The sequence below is a fragment of the Tursiops truncatus genome, chromosome 2 (genome assembly GCF_011762595.2).
Source record: "Tursiops truncatus isolate mTurTru1 chromosome 2, mTurTru1.mat.Y, whole genome shotgun sequence".
In the NCBI taxonomy this organism is placed as follows: Eukaryota; Metazoa; Chordata; class Mammalia; order Artiodactyla; family Delphinidae; genus Tursiops; species Tursiops truncatus.
Window position 1 is genome coordinate 158,168,662 of NC_047035.1, and position 16,169 is coordinate 158,184,830.

Sequence of the window (16,169 nt, forward strand, 5' to 3'; positions counted from 1 at the left end):
CTTTTTCCAAAGTTCATATTCTCAATTACCAAACCAAACTGCCATTCAATTTCTTTCACAATGTGACCTCATTTTATCTTTACAGCCTCATCTCCAGTCACCCCATTCCTTCCCACACTCTGCATTCCAGCCTCCTTATGAGCCATTTTTTGGTCAAATACACATCTTATTCCCCCAATTCTAATCTTTTATATCTGCTCTTCCCTGTTCCTGGGATGCCCTTCACTCCTTCTCCGTCCAACAGGCTCATTTCTACTTGTTCTTCAAAGCCTGGCTCAAGGACACCATCTTTCAAAGCCTATTCTAATAGCCTTGGGCACAATTACGCTGTTCTGAGTTCCCAAAGCATCTTGTGCAATCCCCTCCATTTCAGCACTTGTCTAGCATATATCACATCTGTCCACAAAGTACTAGCACAGTGTGTGCAACAGAGACCACATCTTAGATTTCAATGTATTCCCAGTGCCTAGTACAGAATCTACCATAATCATTAAATAAGCCAATTAATCAACTATTCTGGAAGACTATGCAACTGTTAGGTGTTACTAAAATGATAAAAATAAGGTTCAGAGAGATTAAGTGACTTTCTACAGAGGACACAACAGACTGCATGATAGAGGGTGAACAAGAGGTCTTGTGACTGTGACCTCGGGGTCCTTCCACAGCCAGTGCCCTGAGCAGTAGTCCCGTTTAGATACATCTTAACCAATGCTGTGCTTTTGAGTATGCTGCAACTGTTGTCACAATCTTCATTTAGATATGCTTTGTCTTTCCCACTAGGATGTAGAGACTCTAATCTTATCCCATTTTATTCTCCTGGAGTGCCTCGTACAGTGCCCAGTACATGTCATTCAGTAAAAGTTTGATACTAAATCAATTTATTTGAAGGTAAAAATCATCTACAGAAGAGTAAGGTCAGCACTACCAATTTACACACTCTGTCATTTTCAACTAAGTTCATTCTGCTGATCTATATCCAACTGTTCTCCAGTACCACCGCCTAAACCCACTAAAAACCAACCCAGGCCAGGACTCAGGGCTGAAGATTCAACTAACATTTAAGTGCTCAACATGGGTCAGGCACTGTACTGGGTATTTTCAAACACTAACTCAGCAGGAAATACAGGACCCAGACCTCAGCTGGAAATGATGTACATCAACACTAACATCTGTAAGTCAGCCTCAGTAGTCCTGATGGAATTTATTTAAAAAGTGTAAGAGAAAGATCCATCTTAATCTTTCGTACTTTAAAGTATGAAAGATTCATACTTTAAGCATGAGTGAAGATTTGAGTATGAAAGATTTGAAAGATTTCATACTTTAAAGTATATTCACTTACATACTTTATAGTGAAAATTAAAGAGGTGTACATACAATATTTTCCCCCAAATCTCACTTTTTGTAACAAATTTTAATCATAGTTATACTAGTATTAATAGAGCAATCTATAAATTAATTAATTATGTAATATTTTAATCTTAAACAAATCCAAATTAGACAGAAAAAGACCAATTAGGAAATATAAATTACAAAATATTTAAAAATAAAAACATATGAGATAAAACAATAAAAATACTAAAACAAATTAAAAAGTCCATTAAGCACCATAAGCTAACAGTAAGCAAAATACTGGCAAACATTCAGTTCCACAATTCTAAAGAACAGATAAGGATTTGCTAAAATGGGCATATTTAAATTTATAAATGATTAATGGAAGTAGTAACATTCTTTTCTTATGAAAGCTAAATATTTCTTCTGAAATCTTTTTTATATTATTGGCAAACCATTTTCTTCTTCAACAGAAAAGTAAATGTTATCCCAATATCTTCTTAATATATTGGGATTCAGTTCAGTAAGTGTTAATATAACTAATGTTTTAAAAGAATAGGATCCATCCAGTAGCACAATTTTCAAAGACTTCCAGGGTGAACTACTTTTAGGGGTTGGGGGTAGAATTGTATGTTTGCTTACTGTTATTTTCTAGGCCTTTAGTAGAACATCTATGTCATACTGCAAAAACTCCCCAAAATACTGAACTACAACAAACAGTACAGTACTGTCTGTATATGATTTGTATAATACACATTCAAGAAATGAATACAAAGGAATATATCTGTAAAAATGATATTTACAATTATAGAAATATTGAGGTAATTAATGACCAAAGTTATTTCAGCATACCTATGTTTCAAGAACACACAAGATATTTAAATGGAAAAACCAGAAGAAAAAGGAAAAACATTTTAAAGAAATGCTATCATAAGTATCCAGGAAAGTGTTCGTAAAAGATAGGAACAAAGAAGAGAAAAGGAATACAGACCAAAAATATCTAAATGAAAAATAAGACAAAGGCAGTTTCCTAATTATAATTAAAGTGTATAGTGAACTAATAACTTCTAAAATCTTACTTAGTTGTATCCAATTTGCAAAGACAAATTACACTGCAGAGCAACTATATTTACCCTTGTAAAAATTTTCATCTCTTTTAAAAATAAGATCCAGCAGCAAAAGGAAAAATTATTAAAGTTGTTTCTATTATCTATTTTTAAATAGTTTTACCAAAACTGTCAAAGAAAATTCATTTTCTTTTTGATGCTAGACCCAATGGATGAACCAGAAGGTCTCTGAAAGTAACTAAAAGAAAACCTGAAAAGTAATATTTGGATTTCTGTAAAACGCTTGGTAGAGACTTCCCTCTGTTTTACAACTTCAGGTACAAGTGTAAGCAGAAAAACGAAAACTCTGTCCACATCCTTAAGTGCAATCTCCTTTCTGACTGGAAAGGCCAGCGCTTAGAATGAGCTGCCCGTGAATATCCACCTATCCTCTGCATTGCCTCACACAGCACATGGTGGAAGAGAAACTCCCTAATTGAGTAGCTGAGCAATTTGGGTACATATTATTATATTTTTTATTATAATGTGTATATATATGTACACACATACACATATATATGTATGGTACATAGATATACACCATTAATTTATCCATCATTTTAACTTTAAGCTCTCTAAGTAGAACTTTCAAAAGAATAGAAAAATAATATATCCACCTACCTTAGATTTGTTTTAATATATTTTTTCCTGCCACACTTGCTCATTATTAAGACATTTGTAGTCAATGCTTTGCTCCTTCGTTTTCTTCTTTATTTATCCTGCAGTAAAATTATAATGTCGAGTTGGCAGATCATAAGATTTTATTTAAAAAAAATTAAAATCTCTCAAAACTACACCAGAATACCCCAGAATACCCTAATTTCCATAAAACAAAAAAACAGCATAGAGAGGTGAAAACAACTCCGTATTTTTTTCAAACTTACTACTATTCAATTGCCTTATTTTCTTAGGAAAAAATTCCAAAAAATTAAATCATGTGCTACTTATCATTTTCCACTGAAGAGAGTGCAGTGCTGCCTAAATCATTTCACACACACTACAAATCGCTCATAAGTATCAGCTCTATTTTAAAATAATAATCACTTAATAAACTGAATGAATCTATCATTTTCTCAAATTTCATTCCACTGAAACAAATTTGTCAACTATTTTTCATTTACCTTAACTTCAAAACTGGGTTTTGTCAAAGAATTTTAACTGCAAACAAAATAGTAACCGTTCCTTTAAAATCTCCTCTGATAGCCTTTAATCCATTAAAAAAGCTGTTTTAGACACTCTAGCAATTAAACCCCCCCTTTTTTTTTTACTAATATCTCTTTAAAATACACATTTGACATGCTGAATGAAGTAAAGTTGGCAAAGAAAAAGACAAAAGGAGAGCAGTGAGCCCTCAATTTGTTTTAGATTTGAAAGGACCAACACCCGCATCCCTAAGTTCCTTCCAGGCGTCTATGCCAGCAACAGAGATGCTTGGCAACAAACATGCTATTTCCGGGGTTCCCTCCTAAGTGGTCTCTCTAAAATGATGTCACACCATCCCACCCAATTTGGAAACTGAGTCAGCAGGCAAGCGTGCTGCAACTTACTACGGGCACCAGGACAATGGTTACTGTTACCACCTGCCCCCACACAACCATAGCGACAATGTGGAAAGGTAAGGCACTTGAACCAGGCAACCTACAACATGAACAAGAAACAAGGATGGTGACATTCATTCAGATTAAACCTTATTCTGTGTTATATTACACTGGCATTTTATGTGGGGACATCTTATCTTCCATAACAACTGTGTAACCATGAGGGCAGGGGCTACTGATTTATTAAACAGTGATTGGCACCCAAGATACCCCAGCCCTTGTGCTTGGCACCAAGACACAGGTAACAAGATGTCCCTGATCTCCAGCAGCTTCGGTTCTAATGAGGGAGACAGATGTTTAAACAAGGAATAATGATAATATTATCTGAATAATAATGATGAGTACGGCACCATATAAGAAGAGAGAAGTAACTCCCAATTTCTCCTGGAAATACCATATTCTTTGGTTTAATTTCTGAGTAAGTAATACATTATGATTCAGAACTCAAAAAGTAGAAAAAGGTATTTGGTGAAGTCTGGGAACAGCCACCCATTTCCTCTTCCCAGAGGCTGCCAGCATTGAAGACAGTCTCAGCTTCCTGCCACCCCATCACAAGACATCAAGAGAGCAAATGACTAGCCTCACAACAGAATAATGACCATCAGATAAACCTGATCCTGACTCAGGCTCATCAGAGAATTATTTCATTCCAACTACTCTCTAAGAAGTCATCACTGATTGATCACCTGCTTGCCAAATCTTCAAGAATGATCTTTAGTCCCTATCCTCAACATGCCTACAGCATTTCCTACTCCCCAAATTTCACCCTCCTTGAACTCTTCAGGACACCACGTTCATGTTTCCCTTCCAAGTTATCCAGTCCTTCGCCTTAGTCTCCTTTGGCCCACTCTTTAAGTACTGGTATTCCCAGGCTTTCAGTCACAAACACCTCCACACTCTCCCCCTAGGCTGCCTCATCTCCTCTTGATGTGTCTCAAATCTCACCTCCAGCCTGGACCTCTCTCTCCTGAGCTCTAGCCTGTATGTATCTGCCTATTCGACATCTCTTAACGGTTTCTTCAGAGATCCTCAAGTCTAATATGTTTAAAACTAACCTCAACTCCCTTGCTCTGCATCTCACCTCTTGCTGTACTTTTATCTCGATTGGGGAGTGACATCACCATCGGCACAGCCACCCTATCCAGGAGTCCTCTCTCTTCATTCCCCACTTCCCTTGTCCCCAATTCCTGAGGTGGCAACACGGTCTAGTGGTCGTAGCATAGCAGTGTGCAATATAAACAGTGTGGCACTGGAGGTTGATCTGGGTGTTAACTTGAGTTCTACCCCTTATTAGCTATGGTTTTTGCAAGAAAGGCAAAATAAAGATCCCACTGCAATTAGCACGGTCAAAACAAAAAGAAAAGAACGTGGAATAAAGGGAAGTACACCTCTAACGGAAGCAGGAAGAGAAAGAACACAGAAAAGTATGATCTGTTTCTTGAGTTCTGGATGAAGAAAGGTTTTAGCCTTTTGGGAAAGTAGAAGATCCTCAGCGGTTAACTATGATTTAAGTAGCAAAGCAAGTAAGGTTTGAAAGAAAGTAGGAGAAGAATATGAAGCTTACATTGTAAAGCTGGTCCTCCTCAACCAAGTCAATTAAGAAACTGGGAAAAGGGAGGCTAGCTAGGAGAGAGAAGTACCGTTGACCCTTGAACAACACAGGTTTGAAACAGTATGGGTCCACTTATATGCAAATTCTTTTCAATAAATATATTGGAGGGACTTCCCTGGTAGTCCAGTGGTAAAGCATCCGCCTTCCAATGCACGGGACACGAGTTCGATCCCTGGTCAGGGAACTAAGATACCACATGTCATTGGGGGCAACTAAGCCCACACACCACAACTAGAGAGAGAAAACCCACGTGCCGCAACTAGAGAGAAGCCCACGCGCCACAACGATAGATCCAGCACAGCTCAACAAATGTCCTGCGTGTCGCAACTAAGACCCGACGCAGCAAAAATAAATAAAAACAAATAAATAAATTAATTAAAATATATTGGAAAAATTTTTGGAGATTTGCAATAAGTTGAAAAACTCACAGATGAAACTCATAGCCTATAATTATTGAAACAAGAAAAAGGTATGTCATGAAAGTGTAAAATATATGTAGATACTAGTCTATCCTTACACAGGCATAAGGTGATATTTAATAAAAATAATGTGTTAGTTTTCTTACTGTTTTATAACTTTGCTTTCAAAGAACTACATTACTGTACAGTATTCCTCTCTCTCATAGTTGGAGGAACTGCAAATCAGCTATCGTCATAGGTAAGTGGTTTTTTTAAAAAAAGTAACAATGTTTCCAATACTGTAATATGAATATGACTGTAATACTGTATGCCATAAATTTCTACAATGATTCATTCATTAGTGTTTGGGCTAGGCTACCGTGAAGCAATCGTATCAATTACACTAGGCAATCATATTGCTGCTTCTGCGCTATTAATGTATGAATCGTTACCTATAAATAAATACAGATTTCTTTTTCACATTATCTTTTCATTTTTGATGTCAAGTGTCAGTAATACATATTACATCTGCAGTGTTTTGTATCATATGACAATACTGATGTAGGTACAGACAAATGATTCATCTCATAAACTTATGGTATTGATAAATACAGTACAGTACTGTAAATGTATTTCTCTTCCTTATGATTTTCTTAACATTTTCTTTTCTCTCGCTTACTTTAGTGTGAGAATACAGTATATAATACATACAACATAGAAAACATGTTTTAACTGTTTACATTATTGGTAAGGTTTTCTGGTCAACAGCAGGCTATATTAGTAGTTAAGTTTTGGGGGAGTCAAAAGTTATACAGGGATATTCAACTGAGCAGCAGTCGGCGCCCCTAACTCCCACGCTGCTCAAGAGTCAACTGTAATTACAAAACGCCACGTATGTTAAGTTGACAGGGACGCGCCTATGGTTATTATGCATTTTAGGGGAAGGAGATTAGTACAGGAAAAACAAAGCAATACAGTAGTATAAGGAAATTATGCCACTTTCAAAGTTTTGTAATCTTTGTGAAGTAGTTAGAATAACTTTCAAATAACAAGTTTTACACTTTTGTGTAAAAACAGAAGTGGCCAGGAACAGTTCTTCTAAATAATTATTTGAAACACTTGTAAATATTGTCTTTACTATTTTGAATATGAATCATACAGAAAATCAGGCAGCATTCTAATACAGATTCAAGGTCACTCCAGTTTAATTGCTTCAGATACCCATTATTATTTAAGAAATCTAAACTCTTTACTAAAATCACCAAAGGATTAACTATTCAAGCATCCCTTTTTCGGTTCATTCCCCACCTGGTGCCTGCTTTCGTCTATTTCAGTCAATGAAGAGCAGAATCCACTGCTAAGGAGGAAATGAAAAATGAAATTCAAATAGTCATGGCTTATCTCCACTTTTCCAAGCACACCCCGCCAGGCCGAGCCCCGGCCCCATTTCATGAAGGGAAACATAACTTTCAATCTATTGGGGAAGTTATTTGCTTGGCTAATCATTGTAGGGCTTTTCTTTCAACAGAACACTTCATTACCGCACTTTAAGTACATTTCAAAACATTTATTTACACATAAAGTACAACTGCATCGACTACTAACTAGAAAATCTGGGAAAGAGTATATAAGACACTGGAATTAGCTAAGGTTCACAGAAACGAATTTCAACATTATTATACTTACCTAGGTTGGTCCTATCTTGTGTATATGAACAAAACTAGTACCTAAGTGTAGAAACATGCCTAAATAAGTTCAATTTAACTCCTCCATCAATTTTAAGAGGTGCAAAAGCATCCCAAGTGTCTTTATGCGTGATATATAGTTGCCCCAATTCCAGAGCTGGAAGCTTTCATCATAATCAATGCTAGGATATAAATTCCTAAGCATTTCTAGGCAAAAAAATAATTTTTGTGCTACCAATGAAAAAAAAGAGGCTGTTTGAGAATATGAACACAACTCTATGACATTTGACATTCTGAGTTAGGATGGTCTAATTTTAAATCTGCTGAGTTAAAAAAACAAAAACAAAAACTTCACTAAGATAACCTTGAAGAAACTGAGTTTGTTTTCTGGAATTCTCAAAAGTAAACAATGTCAGAATCACATGAACCCCACTGTTAAAATTTCACAGGGTTTCATTTTGACATTTGATTGGTCTGGTTGTACTTTTCTGTTCAGAAAGTATGCATGAAGATGCTTCCCATTTGGGGAGAACTGAGAGACTTCAAAAGAGCCTCACAAAAAGTTGCTAGTAAGGTTTTCTTGGAGGCAAGCGTCCTTCTTCACCAGTGAGATAGTTATTTAAACAGTGCTAAATAACCTACTAGCTCATGCCTTCACTCAAAATTGTTTCACATATACCTTGCCAGTAATTTCCCATAACACTCCTGGGAAGGTCAGTCAAGATTTGCAAACTAGATATTTTAAAAAATTGCTATAACTGTTATTATACCAATAAGACTTGGCTTGTCTTCATGAGTAATATTAAGATAAATCCCAGCTAATGTCATCCTTAGGTTTTCCTCTTCATTCTCCCTTATTGGCTACTGGATATCCTACAGCATCATTAAAAGAAAACCCATGAATGAGAGATTTACTTTTAAAAACAGGGCACTCTTTATTGTGTGATTCCCATGGTAAAAAGTATTTTAAACACCCTGTGCTCTTTAAAATGAAATTAACAAAATGATTTTAAATGTTTACTTCTACATATGTATAATGAATGAGAAACACTTTCCTTGAAATCTATACTTTTACAATATATATATACTTGTACTGATAATATTGAAATTGTATTCAATGCACACACTGCTATTATCAAAGTTGACTTTTATATATGTCGACATCAGTTCAATAAAGTAGAAATACTTAACAGAATTCAAAGACATTTCAGGTTTATTTCCTTAATGACCAATACTGATTGCATGTCAAAACATCAATGGTTCAACTGTTAAGTGTTTGCATTGTTCAGTTTTATGTTTAAAAGTCTACCTAAATGGGACAAGACATTTAAGCACTTTCCAATAGACTACCCACTTCAACAATAAACCTGACTTACTTTTCTGGCCGAATATTAACCCGTAGAGAATACCAGGTTGGGGAAAACAGGATCAGGAATATACGTCTATACTGGTAAAGATTCAGTCAGTGTTCCTTACGTATGTTAACAACCTGAAACTCTTCCTTACTTTTCATGAAATGTGCGTAATTTTAAACATGATTTCATATTTTAATCATGTAGTGATTTGCCCCAATAGGAAACTAGAGTAGTCTATGGAGTCTGGAGTTTGTTAAACTCACCCAATTTCAGTAAACTGCTGGAACAATGTGAAAACAAAAAGACTAAAGAGCTCCTTTGTGTTTACACATTCAATAAAAATTTATTCATACACTCATAAAATGTGTACACAAAACATCCGTGTAATTACAACTTCACACTCACCAAAGCGACTCCAGGTTGAACAGTCACTGGGCAAGCATTTGCTTACACTGAACTATTTACAGATGCACCAAAAATGTTTGTGTCATTACCAACACTTAACATGACAATGCTTTCAGTGTTTACTCATCCAGGATCAAATCCATTGAAAAGCTGCGTTTGGATCAATAAGCAGCTTTTTAAACATCAGTATCTTAATACTTAGCATAAGTTGGCCAAAACACATTGTTTGCAATTTGCCTTTCTTTGGGGGAAAAAAGTTCCTTTAAGTTCAAAGTTTCAAAGACTACGACTTTGAAGGGAAAGCAGCTTGTTATCCAAAAGCAGATCAAGACTAGGAGAAAAATATGGAACCCACGGGGAAAAAACTAGAGAACACGAATTATTCATGTAATCTAATCTTCACACTGGACCTCTAGCCCTGCGCATCTCGGTTTGTGTTTGTTTCCAGGGAGGGTGGCTGCACTCCCAGCAGCCCGGCGAATTAGGCAGGAAAGGAAAAGTTGTTCGGAAGCCGCTCCGGTGAGCCGCCCGGTTACAAGGCCTCCAGTGCGGACCGACGCTGGTCCCGCGGGTCAGCATCGCTCTGACCCCGGCCGGCCGGCCGCCCCTTCCCGAGCCGCGCAGGGAGCGTGAGAGGCTCACACTCGGGACCGGGTGCGGGCCCCGGCGGGGACCGCGGGGAAGACGTCCGAGGACGCGCGTCCCTCTCAGTTCGCGCTCCGGCTCCGGGGGCCTTGCCGGGCTGGCTGGTCCCGGCGCAAAGGGGACGCGGGGAACAAGGGCGGCGCGCCTTCCAGCAGCGCCGTGGCAGCGCCCCGCTCGCTCGGTCTCGGGCCGCGAGGACCGGGAGGCGGCGGCTCTGGCGAGTGACGGGAGAGGACGGAGCCACGTCGCCCGCCTGTCCGGCGGCCTCCGCTCCCTCGGAGCCGGAGAGGTGGCCCCTCGGAAAGCGCCCGCCGGGTGCGCGGGGCAAACAGCGGGGGCGGCCGGGGCTAACCGCTCCGCCCTGCCCCCGCTCCGGCGCCCCCGCCTTAGGCTCCGCCGGCCCCGCCGGCCGGCGCGCCACTTACCCGCCGCGAAGCGATTTACGTAGCGGGCCTCGTCACTGCTTACGGACGCGAGGAGGTGGGACGACAAGCCCCACCGGGACCGGCGCCGGCCCACGTCGCCCCACGTCAGCACTGATGCGGCCACCGCGGCCTACCCGCCGAGCGCAACCCAACGCGGCGTCGCAGCCGCCCGCCCGCGGCCTCGAGTCCGCCCACTCGCCGGCCCAGCTCCGCGCCGCACCTGCCCCTGCCCGGGGGACGCCGCGTGAATCCACGCTCCAACCCCGCCCCCTACCGGCCGCCGGAGGGAGTGCGGCGCCGACAATCCAACAATTGAATGGAACGGGGCGGGAGAGGGGGGTTGAGGGGCGGAGCTGAGGGTGGGCTGGGGGCGGGGTCTGAGGTGGGGGAGGAGGAGGTCGGGGCCCGAGGATGAAGAGGAGCGTGGCTGGAGGCGGGGCCTGAGGGTGGGGGACTAGAAGGAGTTGGGTCTGAGAACGGGGGAGGAGGGGCCAGGGGCGAGGCCGGGAGGAGGAAGTAGGCTGGTTGGGGAGGAAGACCGCCTCGGGGGCGGGGCCTAAGGGGCGGGCGGAGAAACCGGAAGCTGTCCTGCGGCCTCCACTCCCGGAAGCCAATCGATTGGGAAAAGAGCCGAGGTTGCGGCGGTGTCCTGCGTGGAAGTCGGTTCACCTAGGGGAGTCGCCAGCTGCCAGCCGAGGCCCGCGAGCGCATCCTGCGGACCCCACCTCAACGCCGCCGGCCGCAAGGGCCGGAGGCCGCGCCCGCTGCCAACTTCCGACGACCCTGTCTGTGCGTCAGTGTCACGGAGATACAGCGGGGTCCCCACTTGGTGATGTGACAGAGGACAGAAAGGCTTTTTGGTAACAAGCAAAAGCCCCCGCCTGGAAGAGGGAAGAGTTTCGTTTTCGTCCAGCTGGAAACCCGGGGCTTTCCAGTAAGAGGGGCGGCCCCGGCCGGTAGAACGGTCACCTGTTTTACACCAGGAAGCCGGTTATAACGGTGACCCAACGCCCGACCTTCGGTTCTCAGGAGTGGGTCACGCCGAGAACCGCCGTCAAGGACACTACTTGAAAAGTTGCTGAGTAAAGAAAATAAAAGCATAATCCACGTAGTGCAGGTGAAGAAGGGCAGCTTTGTGAAATACTAGAGTCCCAGTGGAGTTGAGGGGAAAATCCTGAACTCTTCAGTGCTAGATTACGGCCAGTCCGAACTACTGGCAGCTGTAATGCGTACTAGCGGAGATAAGAGGATAAACACCTGGTAAATTCACGTCCTCCTTTCCACATTGGCAGAGTTTTGAAATTCTTCCTTCCGGGGCGATAGATGATGCCCGTCTCCACCTCCCTGTAAGAATGAATTTCTTAATGAGGAACACTAAGACACTAATGAAAAACTTAAATTTAAAAATTAACCAAGTCCTTTTGTGTGTGTGCTGAGGTAGGGCTGTCACAGAACATTTATTCGTAAGTAATCAATACAGCTCATGTTAGCTCAGAAAAAAAAAAAAAAAAAGGAGTCATTAGAAGGAAAGAGAAGAAAAAAAGACCAGATTGCTAAACCTGAAAAATCATAACATTCGTTTTAGTCAAGGGTGACCATGTGCTGGATGAATAGATTTTTAGCTTCGAGTGATTTAGGGGAAATTGTGATCACTCTCCTTCCCAAAACATTGTTCTCCACCTACTTGTTTATTCCTAAATTTCTTTAACAACGTATACATTCTTACAGGTAGAATCCATTAGATAAAGGTCTCAAAATGCAAGTATGAGTGCTAAGTCAATGTATACTAACATGTAAATGTCATACACAATCCTTGAGAGCAGGGGGAGGGTACCTGCTCTTCTTGAGGATAGGAGAGAGTACCTGGGTTCTGAAGAGAGAGGGCAGGAGATAGCAGGAAAGGTACACGTAGTCACCTATTGCTGGTATGACAAATTCACACAAACTTAGTGGCTTAAAACACAAATTTATTATCTAGAAGTTCTATGGGCTAAAATCAAGGGGTTGGCTCCAGGGAAGAGTCCATTTCCTTGCCTTTTCCAGCTTCTAGAGGCCACCCACATTCCTTGGCTCGCGGCCCTTTTCCTCCCTCTTCAAAGCCAGCAACAGCTGGTTGAGTCCTTCTTATGCTGCCATCTCTCTGATTCTTTCTCATACCTCTCTCTTCCACTTATATGAACCCTTGTGATTACAGTGGGTCCACCTTGAGAATCCAGGATAATCTCCCCATCTCAAAATCAGGTGATTAGCAACCTTATTTCCCCCTTTACCACATAACCTAACATACTCGACAGGTTATAGGGGTTAGGATGTGGACATCTTTGGAGGGGCCATTATTCTGCCAGCACACAGTGAAGGATTCCAAAAGAAGCTTGAGCTCCTGAGACAAATCACCTGCTTCTCAGGGTCATCCCTTGTAAAGAATTCAAGCATTTGATTGGAAATGCCAGTAACTGATTTTTCAGTTTCTCATATTTATACTTCAAGATTATAGTAAAATCTAAAATGGTTACCAGGGATAGAGAAGAGGAGCACGGTTATATTCTCATTTTGTGTGATCAGCCACTGTAGTGTAAACAAGTGTCTTCATAATTTGCACTGAGTAGGACCTAGTCTAAATGCCAGCTTTGTTCAAATCTAATTTTCATAGATCATTTAAAGGGGAATTGTATCCACAACAATTATCCCTGTCACAGAATAGGAATTCATATCAGGCCACAAGAATCAAAGCCATGCAATTTCTTGTTTTCAAAGTATTTTTTACTATTTTCCCTATACTACCAATATTTCACTCCTAATGTGTTTGTTTTACTAATTTACTGCAGAATAGAATTAGAAAACAGATTTACTTTAAAATAATTTACACAATCCCTTTCTATTCAAGCTTTAGGCTTTAAGACTGACACATACAGTGTGCCAATTTAAATATTTGAGAATGGTAAAACAAGTCCATGTAATAGGTACTTGACTTTTTTTTTTTTTTTTTTTTTTTTTGCGGTACGCGGGCCTCTCACTGCTGTGGCCTCTCCCGTTGCGGAGCGCAGGCTCAGCGGCCATGGCTCACGTGCTCAGCTGCTCCGCAGCATGTGGGATCTTCCCGGACCGGGGCACGAACCTGCGTCCCTTGCATCGGCAAGCAGACTCTCAACCACTGCGCCACCAGGGAAGCCCAGGTACTTGACTTTTGATTCTCTAATTTGCTGTTTGGCAAGAAATGTTTCACTCTACTAGAAAGTTAACAGTTCTAGGGTCCAACAGAGAAAATATCCTTTTATGTGTGGGTGTGTGTACTTTGTTTTTTGAGTTTGGTAAACTTAAACTTCCAAAGCTAATGTGCTCTGAACTCAGCAGAATATTTAGAACGACTGTTAAAGGATGAATATTATAATACAAACTCAGGCCACAGAATTCTTTAAAACTATGAGATTATTTATAGCCATTAGACTATCCTGTCTCATTTTAAAAATAATAAATATATAATGAAAATCTACTTTCAAATATTTTTGATACTTTGTTCATCTTGGATTTTTGCATTAAATTTTATTTTTTAAATATTATATTCAAATATTATTTATTTTGATTACTGAGTTTTTTGTGCCATCATAAATTCTGTGCCCAAGATGGGTGGCTCGCTCCTATCACAGTATCCCAGTCTTGATCTACAGCTCATATTCAAATCTTATCAATTTTCCCAACATTAGTCTCAATAGCGGTCTTCTCCCATCCATGATCCCATATGGATTCATGCATTGCACTTCTCTGTTTATGTCTCCTTATTCTGGAGCTGTTCCTCAACCTTTTCTTTCTTTCTTTTTTTTAAAATTAATTTTATTTATTTATTTTTGGCTGTGTTGGGTCTTCATTGCTGCGTGAGGGCTTTCTCTAGTTGTGGCTAGTGGGGGCTACTCATCGTCGCGGTGCGCGGGCTTCTCACTGCGGTGGCTTCTCACTGTGGTGGCTTCTCGTTGGGGAGCACAGGCTCTAGAAGTGTGGGCTCAGTATTGTGGCTTACTTGCTCTAGAGCGCAGGCTCAGTAGTTGCGGCCCATGGGCTTAGTTGCTCCACAGCATGTGGGATCTTCCCGGACCAGGGCTCAAACCCATGTCCCCTGCATTGGCAGGCGGATTCTTAACCACTGCACCACCAGGGAAGTCCCCAACCTTTTCTTTCTTAACCTTGATATTTTGAAGGGAATAGGCTAGTTATTTTGTAAAAGGTCAATTAAAAAAAAAACTATGGAGACAGACTTCATTCAAGGAGAACAGTCAACAGTGATTACATTATGGCTTAAATAGGCTTCATGGTACTATTATTTCTACTATTTTTATCATGGAAAAATATTTTTCCTTCTAAACAGTTAATTTTTCATCAAACTTTTAGAATGTAGTCCATCTATAAATTCGATATAATGTTCAAATTCAGAGATTAATGAATTGGTAATAAAATGTCCTGAACTAACTCTTGATGCGTGAAAATCAAGATAGGATGGATTTTTCATGCTCTCAGTTCCTGGACGAGCCACTGCAGGCCCTTTGCACATGCCCGTGCCGTTCCTCTGACTGTAATGCTTTTCCCTTTCTTTTGCCTAGTTAATTTCTATTCATCCTTCAGGGCTTAGCTCATTATATCTTCTTCAGTGAAGCTTCCCTTTACTTGGCACACTGGATTCAGCCCCTTTAACCATTTATATGCTTTCATTTTACTTAGACTTCTCTTTGGTAGCACTTATAATTTTAATTAAGTAATTATGTCAGCGTGTACTTAAAGCCTATCTCCCCTGCCAGAATATAAACTCCATGATGACATCTGTCTTATTCAACACTGTTTCCCTAATAACTTCTGAATTATTCCTCAGACTCAAAAACAGGAAGAAATGATATTATGGGTGATGCATTAAGTAACTCCCAACACAGTTGCATATTAGCCTCTTAAATACCTGTTTGTTTGCTTTTCTTCTACTTATTCAGTTGAGGGCCATGTGCTAGCGATGGTTAATAACTGTTTTCTAAAAAGATGAGGACTAAGATCCTTTTATCCAATGAACAGGAAAAAATGTTAAAAAAGCACTTGAAGTGAGAGATTAGCCAGTGTGTCTCTGTAAAACACAAGGGAAATGATATCCATATTATTTTGTATTTAAAATGCCTTATTTTTATGCATGCTCCATCAATAATAAGTACTTTAACTAGAATTTACCAAGTTCTTGCTCTTCATAAATTGACAGCCTCTTATTTTGTAGGTTATAGTGCCATCATGTGGATACTTCATTTTCCTAAAATAAAATGTAACATTTTTGTAACAGAGACTAGAAAACTATGATTGGGAAACACAGCCATTCCCACACCCAGGCAAAACAACTTATAATTCAGTACTGGTTCCTAAGACCAGCTGTGTATAGATTCACTTGGGGACTTCTGAATCTGAGTTGTAAGCGTACAGAATTTGGAAGCATTCATTTAAATGGTAAAAGAAGCCTTACAAGATGTGGCACAATAAAAAGAAACGAAATTGAGCTATTTGTAATGAGGTGGATAGACCTAGAGTCTCTCATACAGAGTGAAGTAAGTCAGAAAGAAAAAGACAAATACCGTATGCTAACACATATATATGG

At 40.4% G+C, this 16,169-nt stretch overlaps 1 protein-coding gene across 28 annotated transcripts in view; it reads right to left on the bottom strand.

Annotated features, from left to right (window-relative positions):
* CREM (cAMP responsive element modulator) overlaps nucleotides 1-10,905 on the bottom strand; it is a 65,770-nt gene extending 54,865 nt beyond the window's left edge. For 9 of the 28 annotated variants that reach the window (XM_019933317.3, XM_073801596.1, XM_073801592.1 and 6 more), the window contains exons 1-3: nucleotides 10,559-10,905; nucleotides 7,352-7,400; nucleotides 3,057-3,154 (exon numbers count right to left, since the gene is read on the bottom strand). In XM_019933317.3, coding sequence (XP_019788876.1) covers nucleotides 3,057-3,100 — 44 coding nt within the window. In that variant the 5' untranslated portion in view covers nucleotides 3,101-3,154; nucleotides 7,352-7,400; nucleotides 10,559-10,905. The other 19 variants (XM_019933334.3, XM_073801594.1, XM_019933328.3 and 16 more) reach the window with 11 other exon arrangements.
* Between the last annotated feature and the right edge of the window lie 5,264 nt (nucleotides 10,906-16,169).